The 15,339-nt window shown below is 30.9% G+C and overlaps 2 protein-coding genes across 3 annotated transcripts; both read right to left on the bottom strand.

The window, feature by feature from the left end:
• Window positions 1-3,485: 3,485 nt before the first annotated feature.
• LOC18106039 (probable LRR receptor-like serine/threonine-protein kinase At1g53440) lies at window positions 3,486-6,680 on the bottom strand. The gene is made up of 9 exons (XM_024609678.2): window positions 6,596-6,680; window positions 6,145-6,524; window positions 5,859-6,075; window positions 5,629-5,757; window positions 5,428-5,549; window positions 5,127-5,340; window positions 4,645-4,879; window positions 4,414-4,564; window positions 3,486-3,984 (listed from the first exon to the last, which is right to left on the bottom strand). The coding sequence occupies exons 1-9, from the start codon at window positions 6,678-6,680 to the stop codon at window positions 3,709-3,711; spliced, it is 1,809 nt and encodes a 602-aa protein (XP_024465446.2). The 3' UTR covers window positions 3,486-3,708.
• Window positions 6,382-14,796, bottom strand: LOC18106040 (LRR receptor-like serine/threonine-protein kinase GSO1). 2 transcript variants are annotated; one of them, XM_052456035.1, is made up of 18 exons: window positions 14,631-14,796; window positions 13,764-13,905; window positions 13,584-13,658; window positions 13,423-13,494; window positions 12,455-12,526; window positions 10,969-11,040; window positions 10,790-10,861; window positions 10,622-10,693; window positions 10,424-10,501; window positions 10,270-10,341; window positions 10,032-10,106; window positions 9,887-9,961; window positions 7,930-8,001; window positions 7,197-7,265; window positions 7,029-7,097; window positions 6,873-6,932; window positions 6,596-6,740; window positions 6,382-6,524 (listed from the first exon to the last, which is right to left on the bottom strand). In XM_052456035.1, exons 1-17 carry the CDS (start codon window positions 14,767-14,769, stop codon window positions 6,692-6,694), a joined length of 1,335 nt encoding a protein of 444 aa, XP_052311995.1. In that variant the 5' UTR covers window positions 14,770-14,796; the 3' UTR covers window positions 6,382-6,524; window positions 6,596-6,691. The 2 variants fall into 2 exon arrangements, with proteins under 2 accessions (XP_052311995.1, XP_024465448.1); XM_024609680.2 differs by lacking the exons at window positions 6,382-6,524; window positions 6,596-6,740 and having other exon boundaries at window positions 6,749-6,932.
• Between the last annotated feature and the right edge of the window lie 543 nt (window positions 14,797-15,339).

Here is a 15,339-nt window from a genome sequence, read left to right as displayed (position 1 = left end):
CTTTTGCATAAACAGATTGCCAGTCGTTACCGTGTCACTAACCGCTAAATACTTACAGTACAGTGCTCTTTTTTCTTACGTATTCATTTTCTCTATTATTATTATTATTATTATAAAAGAAAATTACAAGAGAGGGGAATTCACTATTACCGTCTCACAAAAGCACTGTTTATTATAGTTTTAAAAATATTAGTTTAATAAAAAAATAAAAAAAAATAAAATCACCAACGGTGTGACAGTTAGTTAAACAGGTCAGCCAAAGTTTTCAAGGTCAGCTGATTTTTTTTTTCAACTCAAATTGCTCCAGTCATAGATTAACTGGGTCTAAGTTGATTTATCGGGTAGTCTAGGTTTTAAAACAATATTGATAATAATAAATTAATCTAGGTTAATTATATATATTATTATTTTAATTTTTTAAAATAAATTATCATTTTAAAATAGATTTTCAAAATCAAACTATATTTTTACGTGATATTTAAGTTATTATTAGACATATCAAGTTCACTATATTATATTAAATCAATTCTAACATGTTTTTTTATTTTAAATTTAAATTAAATAAAAAATCAAATTAGAAGAATTCAAATTAGATCGTTTATCTAAATTTAATAATATTATCAAAATATTACTCGTTGCCTAAACATTTTTTTATACATTAAATATTTTTTTGTTAGGCTAGTAGCATAACGTAATTATCCAGTAATCGAACTAATCCATTTAGAAAAATTTAATATTAACAGCTATATGTGCAGGGAATATCATGGGGTAAGTTCAGATTGTAATATAAAGGACTTATTCCATTCAAAGTTCTTAAGGTTTGGAAACAATCATTGGCAAATTTATTTTTAATTAGTCTTATTCATAAAAGTATCCTCAGACAATCATTTAGCTTCGACATTGATGCAATATTTATACCAAAAAGGTCTCTTTAGACGTTTAATGTTTATGTATGCCAAATTTATTTGTATTTATTTTCGTTATAAAAAAAAGTAAAGTATACCTTTTATATCTACCTATGTATCTAACTGGTCCAAGTTTAAGAGTTATTCATAAATAGACAGTACAATACTACTGCTCATCACTTAAATAGATAGTAATTAAACTTGGATTGACCCTATGGGTTGAACTGAAATATGATTAATCTAGAATCTGAAGTGGTTTAAATTAAATAAATAAATAAATAAATAAATAAATAATTTAGTTGATTTGATAAAAAAATTTAAGTTGACCTAGTGATCGGGTCACCACCCGACCTTGATTTCTAGAATTATTTTATAAAAAAAGATGTTGTTTTATTGTATTTTTAAAAAAAAAAAACATTTGAAAATTGACTCAGGATGATCTTTTCGACTCATAATCTGTATCTTTTCCTAGTCGACTCTATATCAAGTTTTATAATTATGTTAGATTTATCGATCCTTTTAAATTTTATAACGGGATTATTTTGGATCCATATTCAATATAAAAATGTGATCCAATATTTAATATTAAAATTATAGTTGTATTTTATAGGAGATTGAACAATCTGAAGTTGAGAAGAGATCACCATTTTTGTTTTAGAATGCAAAAAAAGAGAAAAATTTGGAGAAAATTGCCGATGATAAAGATAGAAGCAGAGGCAGAAAATAAGAAGTACGGAAGCAGAGGATCAAGAATTATGCTATGATACCCTATGAAGATGAATGTAATCACTGTTTTTCAAAGAAAGTGTTTAACAGTTGAAGGAAGAAGATGAATGTAATCACTGTTTTTCATTACTTAGTTTTCACATTGTTGCAGATGTATTTATATCAAAAGCTGTAGACGTATATCAGCTTCTTTCTTCAATACTAACAAACTTTCCTGACTGTCTAACAATATTAATAAATTTCAACTGTCTAACAGTATTTTAACTGCTAGAGCCTTTGATCTCTTGACATGTGGCACAATCAGGTTCATTAATAACTTTACAGAAATTACATATTATTAAAAATATTTTGAAAAATAAAATGTCTTGAAAAAGTATTTGAAAATACTTTTTTTGAAATATCTTAAAAGATTTTCTAAAAACTTCATAGAAAATGCACATAGAAATTTATGTTAGAGAAGGTGAAAGAATAGTAAGAAACGTGGTTTTTATAATATGTTTATGCCTTCAGGAAAAAAAAAAAATCAAACCTACTAGGAGATGAGTATTATTATTATTTTTTATGTTTTAAAAGTATTTTTATTTTTTATTTTATTTTTTATTAAATGAATTAATTTTCTATATTTTTATATCGTTTTAATGTACTGATGTAAAAAATAAATTTTAAAAAATAAAAAAAATATTATTTTAATGTATTTTTAAATAAAAAATATTTTAAAAAACAACTAGTATCATAATATCAAATAAACTCTAAAAATATCTTATATTATAGAAAAAACACCAAGAATTTATCACCTTGCAAGAGAATCGTGGTCATGCCAATCAATGTTAATTAATACCAATTTAGTGATTTTTTTTTAACAAATCATATCTATTTTTTAAGTACAAGTATAGTTGTTAATTATATTTCATTTGTTGACTACTCTCTCTTCTATTGTTCTATATTATTAATACTGTAGGAAGTATGGAATGTACCGCTACTTGTAGCCATAAAGTTTGCGGAAGCTATAGGATCTTGCTATTCCTCTTGCTCATATGTTCAGCATGTAATTATAAAGAGCAAAACACACATAGTTTTACAGAAAGGGAAGAAGGAATCCCTTGAGTATTTATTTTGAGTTGGGCTTATATTGTTAGGGTTGGAAACTTTATCGAAAAATACAAATCTCAATTATTTAAAAATTAAAAAATATAATCGAACCCCAAAAAAGAACAGAAATGAAAATAAAAATCTATTCAAAATAAAGTCTTAAACAATTATTAAAAAACAGCGAAAAAACATCAAACTTCATATTAATAGATATCTAAGATATGAAATGATCGTCAGAACATAATTATGATGTAGATAGAAACAGCACAACAATAACAACAAATATAAACAACATAGAATTCTATTAAATGGAGTCAACACATAAAAAGTCTCTATTTAAAATTTTATTATCTATTTTTTTTTGGTAATCTCCTAAAATACAAGCTAACAAATTTGGTTTATACTAGTCTCTAAACTAATTAAAAAAAATAAAAATTCATAAACTCAATAATTCCTAAACGAAATAGAAAAAAATATATTAAATAAAAATAAAAATAATTTTTTAAATTAAATAAAAATAAAAATAACTAAGAAAGCAATTTTTTATCCCTAAAAATCCTCCAACATCAAACTACCTACCCACAAGGGGCACCTCTAAATGAGCTTTTCAAATTAGGATAATTTGCGTCATTCTGGTTAGCAATTTCTCCATAAGGGAAGGAAATGAAGTAGCAAAGCATGCACATAGCTAGAAAAAGCTTAGATAAATCTATGAGTTTGTAAAGTAGATAATATCATAAAATTATCCTTTATATAGGCTATATATAAAGGATGGCAAATGATAATCTTATTCAATTCACGAAATTACCAGCAGTCGATACAACATAAATAAATCATAGCAGACAAAGCAAACACACATATTTTCTCATGGAGTCTCTCACGCACACATCAATGTTCTCTTGTCACCACCACATAATTAGACCCAAGTAATTACAAAATAAACAAGAGGCAGAAGTTTTTCATCATCAAACTTAACATTACCAATTATCTAAGAAATTGGTTCTATTTCCAACACATTGGAACACACACCGCGCAGTCCTCCAATATTTGCTGATGGAATATCACCTTCGAAAATCTCATCAATTCTTTTCTTACCTTCAAGTACATTGACGACTTCGGACATTTTAGGCCTGAGAGTAGGAGACAGATTAACACACTTCATTGCTAACAGCAAAACAGTGAGAGCCTGCTTCCTGTCGTAACTAGATGCTAATTTCTTGTCCACCAAGTCAAGGATTCTTCCCTTATCGTGCAAAACACCAGCCTGCAATTACAAAGCAAGATTGGCTTAGCTTTGAGTATTAAGGAAATAATCAAGTAAATATTCCTAATTATTTTCTAATCAATAAAAAAAATCAAGGAATTAAATTACTCTAAGTAATTAATCAAGAAATTATTTCAATTATCCAATTAAAAGAGACAATCAACTATATTTTCTATAATTTATTTTATTTTATTTACTTATGTGTCTTGTTATATACTATATAAACTTCATATGAGATGAATATAACATATATATCAAATAATAATATTTTTTTAATTCTAAATTTCTTCTTGGTATATCTCTAAATATTAGCTTTTGCTTTTTTATGAGTTGAATGTAACATATATATCAAGTCATTTGATGTTGAGTTTCATAGTAACTACGGAAAAAAAAAACTAAAAGGGTTTATCCTGTAAGATCTGAACTAACTTTATCCAGAAGAAACTCAGCTTCTTGGTTTGGTGTGTAATCTGCACTAACTTTCCCGCTAACTGTTTCGAGTAGGACAATTCCGAAACTGTAAACATCAGCTTTAACAGTTATTGCTTTTCCCATTGAATACTCAGGTGCCATGTAAACTCTGCAATAAGAGATTATTTATTGGTTAGCTCTTAATTTAAAAAATGAAAGTAGTTGTTAACCAATGATCATAATACTTACCGCGACCCTTTTGCTTTGATGGTCATAAATGGATCTTCCTCATCACAAAGCGTTGCCAATCCAAAGTCTGCCAACTTGGCCGTAAGAGAGTTATCAAGCAAAATATTACTAGGTTTTATGTTTCCATGAACAATCTTGAACCTTTTCTCTTCATGTAAATACTTCAAACCTCTTGCTATTCCCAGAGAGATATCAAATCTAGCTTTCCAATCAAGTTTTGTCGTGGAATTTGGTTCTACAAATCAAGATTATTGATATTAAGTTATTGATATTTGCAAGTACACTATCCTTGTACTAAAAGAAGATTTAAATATACAATTAGAAGCTCTCACAAACATTAAGTAACAGAATTCTATTACTCCTGTACGTGTTTTAGTTCTCAACAATTATATGAATTTCACAAGGCAATGCATTAGGTGAAAATTAAGATAAAACTTGAGAACCGAAAGAGCAGGATGAAAATCGGGTGATGGCAGTATTACCAAACAACGCATGGTGAAGGGAGCCTTTATGCATGTAGTCATATACTAGCAGATGCAGGTCTTTAATAGAATAGCCATCAAACAATTGAACAAGATTCTCATGATGCAAAGATTTCAGGTTGAAGATTTCCCTTTGTAATTCATCTTTTCCATGTTGCTTTGATTGAGGAGAAATCTTCTTCACTGCTAATTTTGTCTCATTCGGCAATTCAGCCTGTATACACGTGAAATCAATTTACCAGAACTCTGAAAGAAAAAAGTGCATGTTGAGGAACAAATGTTTCAGAAAAGAAAATCTGACCTTGTATACTATTCCAAAGCGTCCCCTGCCAATCTCCATTTTGGGGCTAAATTTTCGAGTAGCATCGATTATTTGTTTGAGGGTGAAATATGTTCCATCTCTTTTTACCTCAATAATTATTTCTATTTGAAGAAAAAATCAAAGTAAGAATTCTTAAGGTAGTGTGATGCATAATGATCTTAGATTAGCATGGAGAGGTACCATCCAACTCGCTTTTCCGCAGCCAGCCCATTTTCCACATGAAAGCCAGCAGAAGTAGAGGAGCAAATACTGAACCTGCAGTAATCCCTGCAATTTGTGAAGGAGATAGTCCCGTGCCAACTTTGAAGTCTGGATACAAATAGTGGAAGATAATAAGAAAAAAATATTTATCCAGATAAAGTGTAATAGAAATCTTTGGTCAACAAAATTAAGAGAATGCAATTCCTTACTTGCAGTTACGGAAATGCCTGCCACAAGGGGTCCATTTAGAGACAGTGCAGCAGTACTTGAATAGGAATAACCTGGCACCTGGAAAGATCCTTTTCCAGCCCAGAAAAAGTGGATAGTCAATAGATGATCATCTACGACATGTGCTGTGAAATTTTGAGTCCTATTTGTGCCGGTGGCGTTTTCTTTTATGTTGAAGTCTGTTAGTTCTCTCTTCCCCTGTATCCAAAAGTGGATGTTGAACGATGGAAATTTTTGAAAGAAGCTGCAGAAAAATATAGCGGTTACCTGTATATATACATCAAAAACACGTTTCCCTAAAATCGAGTAATCTTCATCATTTTGGTAAACAGTTTCAGCGAAGTAAAGCTTGACAGTGTAATTTCCTTCGAATAAACAGAAGCCGTAATATGTCAGAGAAAGAGGGCAGAGGCGACTTGAATTGTATAACTGTGTCGCAGCAGAATCACTGGGATCACAATCTCCACATTCCACGTTTTTTATGTAATTGGTGGAATCATAAGTTTCCGAACCAAAGTCTCCAGAACAAGAATAAGCCCAATTTCCTTTTGTAGTGTTATAGTAATTTAATGTTGCACTGTCTCCTTCAAACTCTTTCCCATCAAAAACTGTGTTTGCTCCTCCACAATTTATATATAAGGAATCGTCTGCAAAAAATGATAATCAGAACAGAAAATCTGTTCTACGCAAAATTATAGAGCTTCTCAATAGAACTTACACTTTGGTTTTCCCCGACATTTATTTTTCAAATCACTTATAGAATTCCTAGAAATAGCAAACAAAATTGGTAAGAAATAACTCATGATCATTTGTTCTAAATTAATGACACCATATGGAGGATATTATCATACCTGTTCGGTTGACTGCTTGAGCAGGAACAACATGCAAGCAGTGGGTGCACATGATACAAAATGATTAGAAGTTGGGATTTCATAGACAATAATATTCTTGCAAGTGAAAAAAAAGGAAGAAGAAAATGAAGTTGCCGTTATTACATGTTCAGCTTTCCTTCTCCTTTCTTCGTACCATCATCAAAATCATTATGTGACAAGTCCCTGCAACATTGTTGTTTACATATCAAGATTTTATTGAGGCAATCTACAAAAGGGAAAACAACCCATCTGAGCAAAGAGCACAAAGCCATAACGTACGCCTTGTCCTCAATTTTATGAGGAAGCCAGGGAGGCACTGTGCCACTAAGCATATTTCCTGTGAGAAACCTGAACAAAACAAACCAATATGAAAACCATCACTTGTTTTTTAATAGAGTGGCAAAACGAACTTATTATAAGATGGATCGATCGAGTTCTTTTGCATACATCTTACTTAAAGTCTGGTTTTCCATGGAATCTGGTATTCCACCCGATAAGTTGTTAAAGCTCAAGTCTCTGCAGGATCAAAAAAATGAAAGCAATTAATCGTTATCTTTAATAATTTCATAAAAAAAAATAATGGAAAGTTTAGTTTGATTTGATTTGTTTTTAGTTTTTAGGTTAAAATATTCAAGCTCGCTATTGACATTTTTTTTTTTTTGACAACTTGATATTTTCACTTAAAGTGGAAAATTCTAAAATGAGAACGAAGTATATAAAACCACACATGAGAGTAGTTTTATATATACAAGTTTTTTACAACAGGATTATTCAATTGACTCTAATTATTTAAGTTGATAATCAAAAGGGCCATCGGATCATCCTTTTAAAAGCTTTTTAATCTTCAATGATAATGAAGTGGTACTATTAATCAAAAAACAAGCTATCAAATCAAGTCTTAGACGAACTATTTTCAACAGCATACAATTTGTTTACTCTAAAAATTGGCTCATTAAGGTTTCAAGATATTCCTTTTGTGTTCTAGCTAGGGGAAAATATTAAAAATTAGATTTTTAAAGATTAATAATATAGACCCTAATTTTCTAATCATTAAAAAGATTGATTCTGTAAACACATAATCAAAATCATCAACACTTCTAATGAATAATGCATGGCCTAAACAAATTAAATAGCCATGACAGAACTACAAATCCTTTACAAAAGAAGAAATGAAACTTACAGGTATTTTAACGATGACCAATCACCAATGTAGGGGGGGATTTCACCACTTATTGAGCAATTCCTTATCACCCTACACAAACCATTGAAGAAGTTGGTGTTTGGATTTATCATTAAGAGTCACATACATAAATATTGAGAATATCATTAAGAGTCACATACATAAATTAATATTGTGACTTCATGATTCTGTTATGCCTATAGTCGTAATATATATATATATATATATTTTTAAATTCTCAAACCTGAATCCCAACACAACTAGTCTTCACAGCATATAATAGCTCATAAAAACAACTCAAGATCAAATAAAGAAAAATAGGCCTAAAAAAATAGTTATGTAAAAGACCGGTCATAATCCAAATTCTACAACAATAACGCTCCCAGACAAATATAATTCTAAGTGTATATGGTTTTTATTATTCAATTTGAATTCATGCTGTTACTATCTAATTTTTTATTTAATATTAAAAAAAACAAAAAAAAACCAAGAAAACAATAAAAACTTTAAAAAATATGATCTTAATATATTTATATTATTTTTAGCATTTTTAATATTATCTTAAAAAAATTTAAAATTTAAAATTTTTTTTGAACATGTTCGATTTTTAACATAATATTTATTAAATAATTTTTTTTTTGGATTTACGTTGATATTACTTGTTTTTTTAAAAAAATTAAAATATAAAAATTAAAAAGAAAAAAAGTTGAGGGATAAGTTCGATACTTAGCAATATTTTATCTATAAATAAAAGTCACACAACACGAACACACACGGTAAGGGGCAATATCCTATATCATTTTCTTCATCCTTGGCCGCTCCCCTCCTCCAGCTGCTGCTCTCCCTCTCCCTCTCCAAGCCACAGCCGTCCCCATCTTCTTCTCCCTCACCAAACCTTCCCTACTGAACTACTCCACAGACCCGAACCAGGCCCTCCAGATCCACCGGTAGTACCACCCCTCTGCTCTTTCAGCCGCCCCCATCTCTGCTAAACCGAGACCCAGCTCTCTCTCCTTCACTCAACCACCTCTGCCTCTCTGTAATCCGACCACAGATGCCCTGACCTCAGAGCAGTCAGCCGCCAGAAAGAGGAAGAAAAATTGAGAAACAGACCCGAAAGATCCAGATCTGAGAAAAAAATAAAATAAAACAACTGCTTGTGTTTTTCTCTTGTTGCAGGTGACAGTGTTCCTCACCGCCGGCAGGGAAGGGAAGAGGGGAAGAAGCCAATCCAGATCACCCCCTGTTTCCTGGTTTTTCTCGCGGCGGATAGTGAACCCAAGCGCCGCCACTGGTGGCCGCGAGTGGACAAACGGCGGATATTATTTGTTTTTTTTTTAATATTTAAAATTACAAACTTACATATAAGATATATTTTTGTTATTATAAAAAGCTGTTTGTTATGTATTATTGATAAGAAAGAGATTTTTTGAAAGACTTTTTCATTAATAAGAAAGACTATTTTTAAAACCTTAATCAACAATTGCAACATCTTTAAACTATATATCAAACTTAGATAAAAAAAAAGTAGTTTATTAGAGTGTATTTGGGGTGTTAATATTTTTTTTAATTATAATTAATTTTTTTATTTTTGAATCTCTAACAAAAATTAGTAAACCTGGATTTTTTTAGTGATTTTGAATCAAATATCAGGTGGAGCCATCGATGTAGCGTGAGCACGTAAAACACTTTAGCTTTGCCAATTTGAAATTACAACAAGCTCAGAAAGAGGTGATGTTGGTGACAGCTAAGCTATAAGCTCATTGGCTTACTCCTCATCCATTGACGGATTAGGTGGTAAGGGTGCAAGTTAAGTACTAAGGAAGTTTCAGGCATTCTTTTTCTTTTTCTTTTAATTACAAATCTCAATTTAGTTATGCACGTGAGCTTTCGCTCCTAGTGTGAGCTTTTGCCCCTAGTGTGAGCTTTAAAGAAAAGCAAAGAAGGAAAAACTCACAGGTATCTTATTCTCGTCATGTTTGCATATTTTGGGAAAGGGAAACCGGCCGAGCTATTTACATCACTAACCGCCCTGGAAGAAAAACCATCCAGAATAAAAACATGCATTTATTTCAACCCGGTTAAAATTATAGAGCACTTACAAGTATCCGAGATATGGCATGTTAAGAAGAAGTTCAAGAGGAAGCTCTCCTTCAAAATCATTCCCGGAGAGGGACCTGTCATCAGTACACAAAAACACCAATTATTGAATGATATTCATCGATCATCGACAGTTTCTCTGATCAAATGGTTGGAGGTAGACATTCAGCATTGAGAAATCAGCTAATATTGCTTACATTCAAATGTGTATAATTACAGAAAGTACAAGTAATATCTTACAGCATATAGAGTGCAGTCCACTTCGCAATGAACCTTGGTATTTGACCAGTCAAACGGTTCCCAGCTACGCTACTGCAGCCATAGTTAGTTGCTTTTCCTTGGAACAATAATTAAACAGATTGTTGGTTGAAATAACATGATGAGTTGCACTTACAACAAAAACAATTGATCCGAAGTAAAGTTGGCGTAATTTCCCGGCAGTTCTCCACTCAAATTGTTGGAGCTCAAGTCTCTACAACAACAAATCAAAAGGATTGTAATCCACCCTTTTTCTATTTTATTTCTCCTCTTTCTATCTTCCGTGGTTTTACAAGGTGGTATGATTATTATTATTCTTCTTCTTGAAACTTACAAAAAATATAGAGATCGCAATCTTCCAAGTTCTGGTGGAAGCTGACCACTGAGTTCATTGAAGTCCAAGTACCTAATTAAATAAGAGATAAGAACCAAACCAAACTGACTTAACAAGTTAAAAGGAAATTCAAGGAGAATGAAAGAGCGAGCGAGCGAGTTTCTATACATCGATTGGAGATTAGAGAGGTTGCCCAATTCTTTAGGGATTTGACCTGATAACATATTATACGATAAACTCCTGAAAACACCCACAAGAATAAGATCACAAGACTTGTATCAGTAATGAAACAAGAATTTAATTCATATTATATGATACTGAAGAGACTGTGATTGGATAACACGTACAGATAATAGAGGGACGATAACTTCCTCAAAGATGAAGGTATGGAGCCACTTAGGAGGTTTCTCGAGAGAAGGCTATGCATATGTATTACCATACAAGTTCATTATTACTTAATAGATAAAATCAGAATCAATAAAAGGTTAAATTAGTTATTATATATGATCCAAAAGCTAAGAAGCTCTTTGCTCATAACTATACATATATCCAAACAAGGATAAACACGGTTAAGCAATTAGTCAAACAAGGCTTTTATCCTAATTACATAAGAGAAAAAAACGAAACAGAACTCAGAAGTTAATATTTGTGACCATTAACACCTTGACATGAAATTTATAAGTATAAGTCCCTAAACAGCTTGCCTTTATTTTCATTTCTAACAAAGCTAATTTTACTTGAAAATGTTTCACCAAAAATACTATTAAAAAATCGTAATTATTACAACTACAAGTTTAATCTATCAATTGTCTATTCAGTATCTTCTTCTTATAATGAAGTAAATTTGAGCTCTTAACTCAAAATTTCACCATTATAATATAATTATGTAGTCCTAACAATTAAGAAACTTTCTCAAAAATCAATGAAGGGGGAATCATAAACATTAAGATTGAAGTATTTAATTTGATAATAGGAACGCACCAAGAGCTTGTTCATATTTTTTTAGAAACTCTCTCCAGTTAATCTTATATCAAGATCCAAAAATCAAAGTGTAAAAAAAGTGAAGTCTGGTACCAGAAAAAAAATCAATAAATAAGAGAGACCAAATATAAAAATACTTAAACTTGAGGGCTCAAAGTGTAGATTTACAGGGCGTATCAAACAGTAAACATGGGAAAAAGATTGTGAATTATTATAAATATCAAATTTTATTTCCTATGTTTTAATTTCATCATTTCCAACAATCTTAAACTTTCCCATATGAAATCAACATGCAATTAAATACCAAAACAATTGTTGACACATGCACGCGTTAAACGAAATCCAAAGAGAACAGGAGTATCAATGATTAAAAAAAAACAAACTAAAAGAAAATGCGGCTGAAAGGCCAAAAAGGCAATGGTATAATGCTTACAATAGGAAAATGTGAGGATGATAAACATAATATTTTTTTAAATTTATTTTTAATATTAATATATTAAAATAATTTAAAAATATAAAAAATATATTATTTAAAAAAAAATTCCAAATTTTTTCAAAAATATTTTTTAAAAATTGATGATGGATAGTTTGCTTTTAACTATATTAGAAATAATAAATTTAGTTTTGAAGCACGAAATCTAAATACTTGATTAGGAAAAAAATTAGAATATTTAAAAATTGAAAATGGAATGTTTCTGAATAAAAGTCAATATTAATAAAATATATATATAAACACCCACAAGAATAAGAACACAAAACTTGCATCAGCTATGGGAAAAGAATTTAATTGATATTGAAGATGATACTTATAACTATATGATACTAAAAAGACTGTGATTGCATGATACTTACAGATATTGGAGGGACGATAAATTCCCCAAAGATGAAGGTATGGAGCCATTGAGGAAGTTTGTAGAGAGATCGCTATGCATATATATATATATATATATATATGTATTACCAAATAAGTTCATTATTACTCACTAAGAACCAATAATATAAATTTTATGAAGACATATTAAGAACTGAAATTAGTTATTGTATATCATCCAAAAGCTAAGCAGCTCTTAATTTGCACATAACTATGCAGACAGTCATTGAGGAAGTTTTCGGAAAGATCGCTATGCATATAAGAAATGGGAAGACATTCACAATACATTAATGAAAATATAACTTTAATTGAAGTTTTTGGTTGTTTATAGAAAATTGACCTAAGGATTGTAAGACTTTAATTTTGTGCTTTCCCACGAGAATGCTGCATTAAAGATAGACAAGTTGATCCTATTTTCTATATGCAAAATATTATTTTCATATTTTGTTATAATTTGGATCTGTGAGTTTGGGAATTTCCTTGATAATACCTTCCAAGATACTATTTCAGTTATCTAGTCAACCATAGTCTAAGCAGTAGAATTACCTATAGTGATAACATTATTTTTAATTGTAAATGTAAATATTTTAAAACATTAATATTATTTTTTTAATTATAATTATTATTTATTAATATTTATTCATCTTTTGAATTTTCTATGTCTATTTTGAATGTGTGTGATGATTGTTTACTTGTTTTAAATACATTTTCTTGATATGATAAATAAATTTGGGATAGAGCTTGAACGTGCATGTTTTTCAATCAATATTATCATGAAGGTGCTCAAGCCCTTCAATTGCTCACAATCCTACAAGTCCAATGCACATCTTTATGACAGTGGGATTAGGCCATTTTCAAGCCGTTAAATTATGCAGCCGAACTTTTATCTTGATTCTTTTAGAAAATAAACCGCAGTAGTAGTAAGTAACCATGGTACTGGATCACTTACAGAGAGGTGAGTGAAGGCAAGTTCCCCACGGTGACAGGGATGCTACCATAAAGTTGATTGTTGGACAAATCACTGTTATTAATGTAATAGGATTGTTATCAATTAGTTGAGCTCAGCATACTGATTCGAATGATTATCATTACATGTCATATGATACTCACATTTCTTCTAGGAAAACGAGACTAGTCAAGGCTTCAGCTTGGATTCGTCCGTCTAATTCGCGGTTTGAGAGATCTCTACCTCCCAAAAATGGCGTCAACATAGAAACCAGTGAGTTTTAAAGAGGACGCTTTCCCTTACAAAAATAAAAGAAAATTGGATGAAGTTGATGAGGAACTTACAGGCCGGTGACGTGACAAACTGTGCGGTTCTCATAAGTGCAATTGCATTTGATGCCTCGATAATTATTGTCACAAGACGAGCGTGAGATTTGTTGAAAAGTATCCCACCGTAACGTGGTCATCAATTCATCCAAAGCCTTTGCTGCCAAACGTTTTTCAACAAAGAAACACATATTTTGTTTAGCAAGATTAAAACAGGTAGCATACCTGATACCTTCATGATCAAAACCATATATTTTTAGCTTCCACAACCTCAAGCTACCTCTAGCTAGCTTCAAATCCGAACTAAAAGGAAAAAAAAGAAAAAAAAAACTAGTGCTAATTTATTGTCAATTGACTATATAAATCCATCTAGATTTCCTTACTAAAATCCTCGTAAAAATCAATTCATCCTTAACCAATCACTTCACTTGATAGTTATAGGAAAAGATGGAGAAGCAGAAAATATCTAAGATATGCAGTACGTAGGCTAGCACTACGGAACTCTCTGCCAGGCTGTGGAAGCACTAGAGTGCTGCAAATGGAAGAGAGAAATAGCAGTAAGGTTGGTTATTTTTTTATCCGCCACAGCTTCCCAAGTTGAGCAGAGCCTCACACCCAACATTCCATTCTTCTTCGGAGCAATGTTTAAGCATAAGGCTTTTCATTGTTTGGGTCATAAAGATTAATTAATACCCTTCCTTCCAGCTCAAGTACTGTTCTCTCTTCTTTCTCTTGTTAGCTTGGATCAGTTTCTTGCAAACATGAGTGAGTTTATAGTCTAAACAGTTAATTGAGTTTATATTCTTGAAAACAAATTCTCTTCCTTTTATGTATATAGTAGGAAAAGGATATATGTAGATGGAAAAGTATATCGTGCGTGTGTACCTTCATCTTCAGGCAACAGCGGGCTGTCAGAGGAATCCGTTGATTGACAGGCTACATAGCCAAATTGACAAAGAAGAAGAAGAACGGCAAGAGAGGAAGCAAGCTTAGGAAAGAGCTTATTAAGATAAAGCTTAGCCATTACTACTTTAGCTTGCAATGCGCTTCCCTTAAGACATCCATTCTTTATAAAGATATTGTTTTACCATTCAAACTGTTATTAACTCTGAATCAATTACCTCACATTACGAAATTGTCCCTGTCCAAATATCAAAATACCTGAGAAAAGTAACTTGCAATATTATGCATGGAGGCCTAACACTTAATTTTGGTTCAAGTAAATTGCAAATGATTCCCTGCCAAAGCAGCATTTTTTTAAATTGTGACAGACAACGTTGTAAAATTTGCATATTTGAATTCATTCATGCATAATGTACGGTAATTATTCGAATATACTATATAATTATGAATTATTAATTTGAATTGAAGAGAAAATCTAATTTGTGACTCAAATGTACGGTACAAAACTTTGTTGTTGTTTACAAGCAACATTGTACGTATTTAACACTAAACTTAAGCTCTATAATGACAAAAGAAAAACATAACAAGAAAGTTTGAAAAGTGTGTATAACATCTTCCTTTCAGCCACCTTTTACATTGATTTTTGAAAGCAAAATTAATAAAAAATTAATTCTAGTGGTTATTAAAAATA

The sequence above is a fragment of the Populus trichocarpa genome, chromosome 10 (assembly GCF_000002775.5).
Source record: "Populus trichocarpa isolate Nisqually-1 chromosome 10, P.trichocarpa_v4.1, whole genome shotgun sequence".
Classification (NCBI taxonomy): Eukaryota; Viridiplantae; Streptophyta; class Magnoliopsida; order Malpighiales; family Salicaceae; genus Populus; species Populus trichocarpa.
This window is presented reverse-complemented; position numbering and strand designations above follow the sequence as displayed.

Bases quoted from the DNA above. Each gene is read 5' to 3' on its own strand.
- LOC18106039 (XM_024609678.2), bottom strand. From the start codon at position 6,680: ATGAGTTATTTCTTACCAATTTTGTTTGCTATTTCTAGGAATTCTATA. The intron at 6,525-6,595 runs GTAAGTTCTATT...CATTTTTTGCAG, and splicing joins ATGTCGGGGAAAACCAAAGT to ACGATTCCTTATATATAAAT. The intron at 6,076-6,144 runs GTAACCGCTATA...TTTTGGATACAG, and splicing joins TTTTTGATGTATATATACAG to GGGAAGAGAGAACTAACAGA.
- LOC18106040 (XM_052456035.1), bottom strand. From the start codon at position 14,769: ATGGCTAAGCTTTATCTTAATAAGCTCTTTCCTAAGCTTGCTTCCTCT. The intron at 10,502-10,621 runs GTAAGTTTCAAG...TTGTTGTTGTAG, and splicing joins TTGCGATCTCTATATTTTTT to AGACTTGAGCTCCAACAATT. The intron at 6,741-6,872 runs GTAATAACGGCA...CTGCTCAAGCAG, and splicing joins GGAGAAGGAAAGCTGAACAT to TCAACCGAACAGGTATGATA.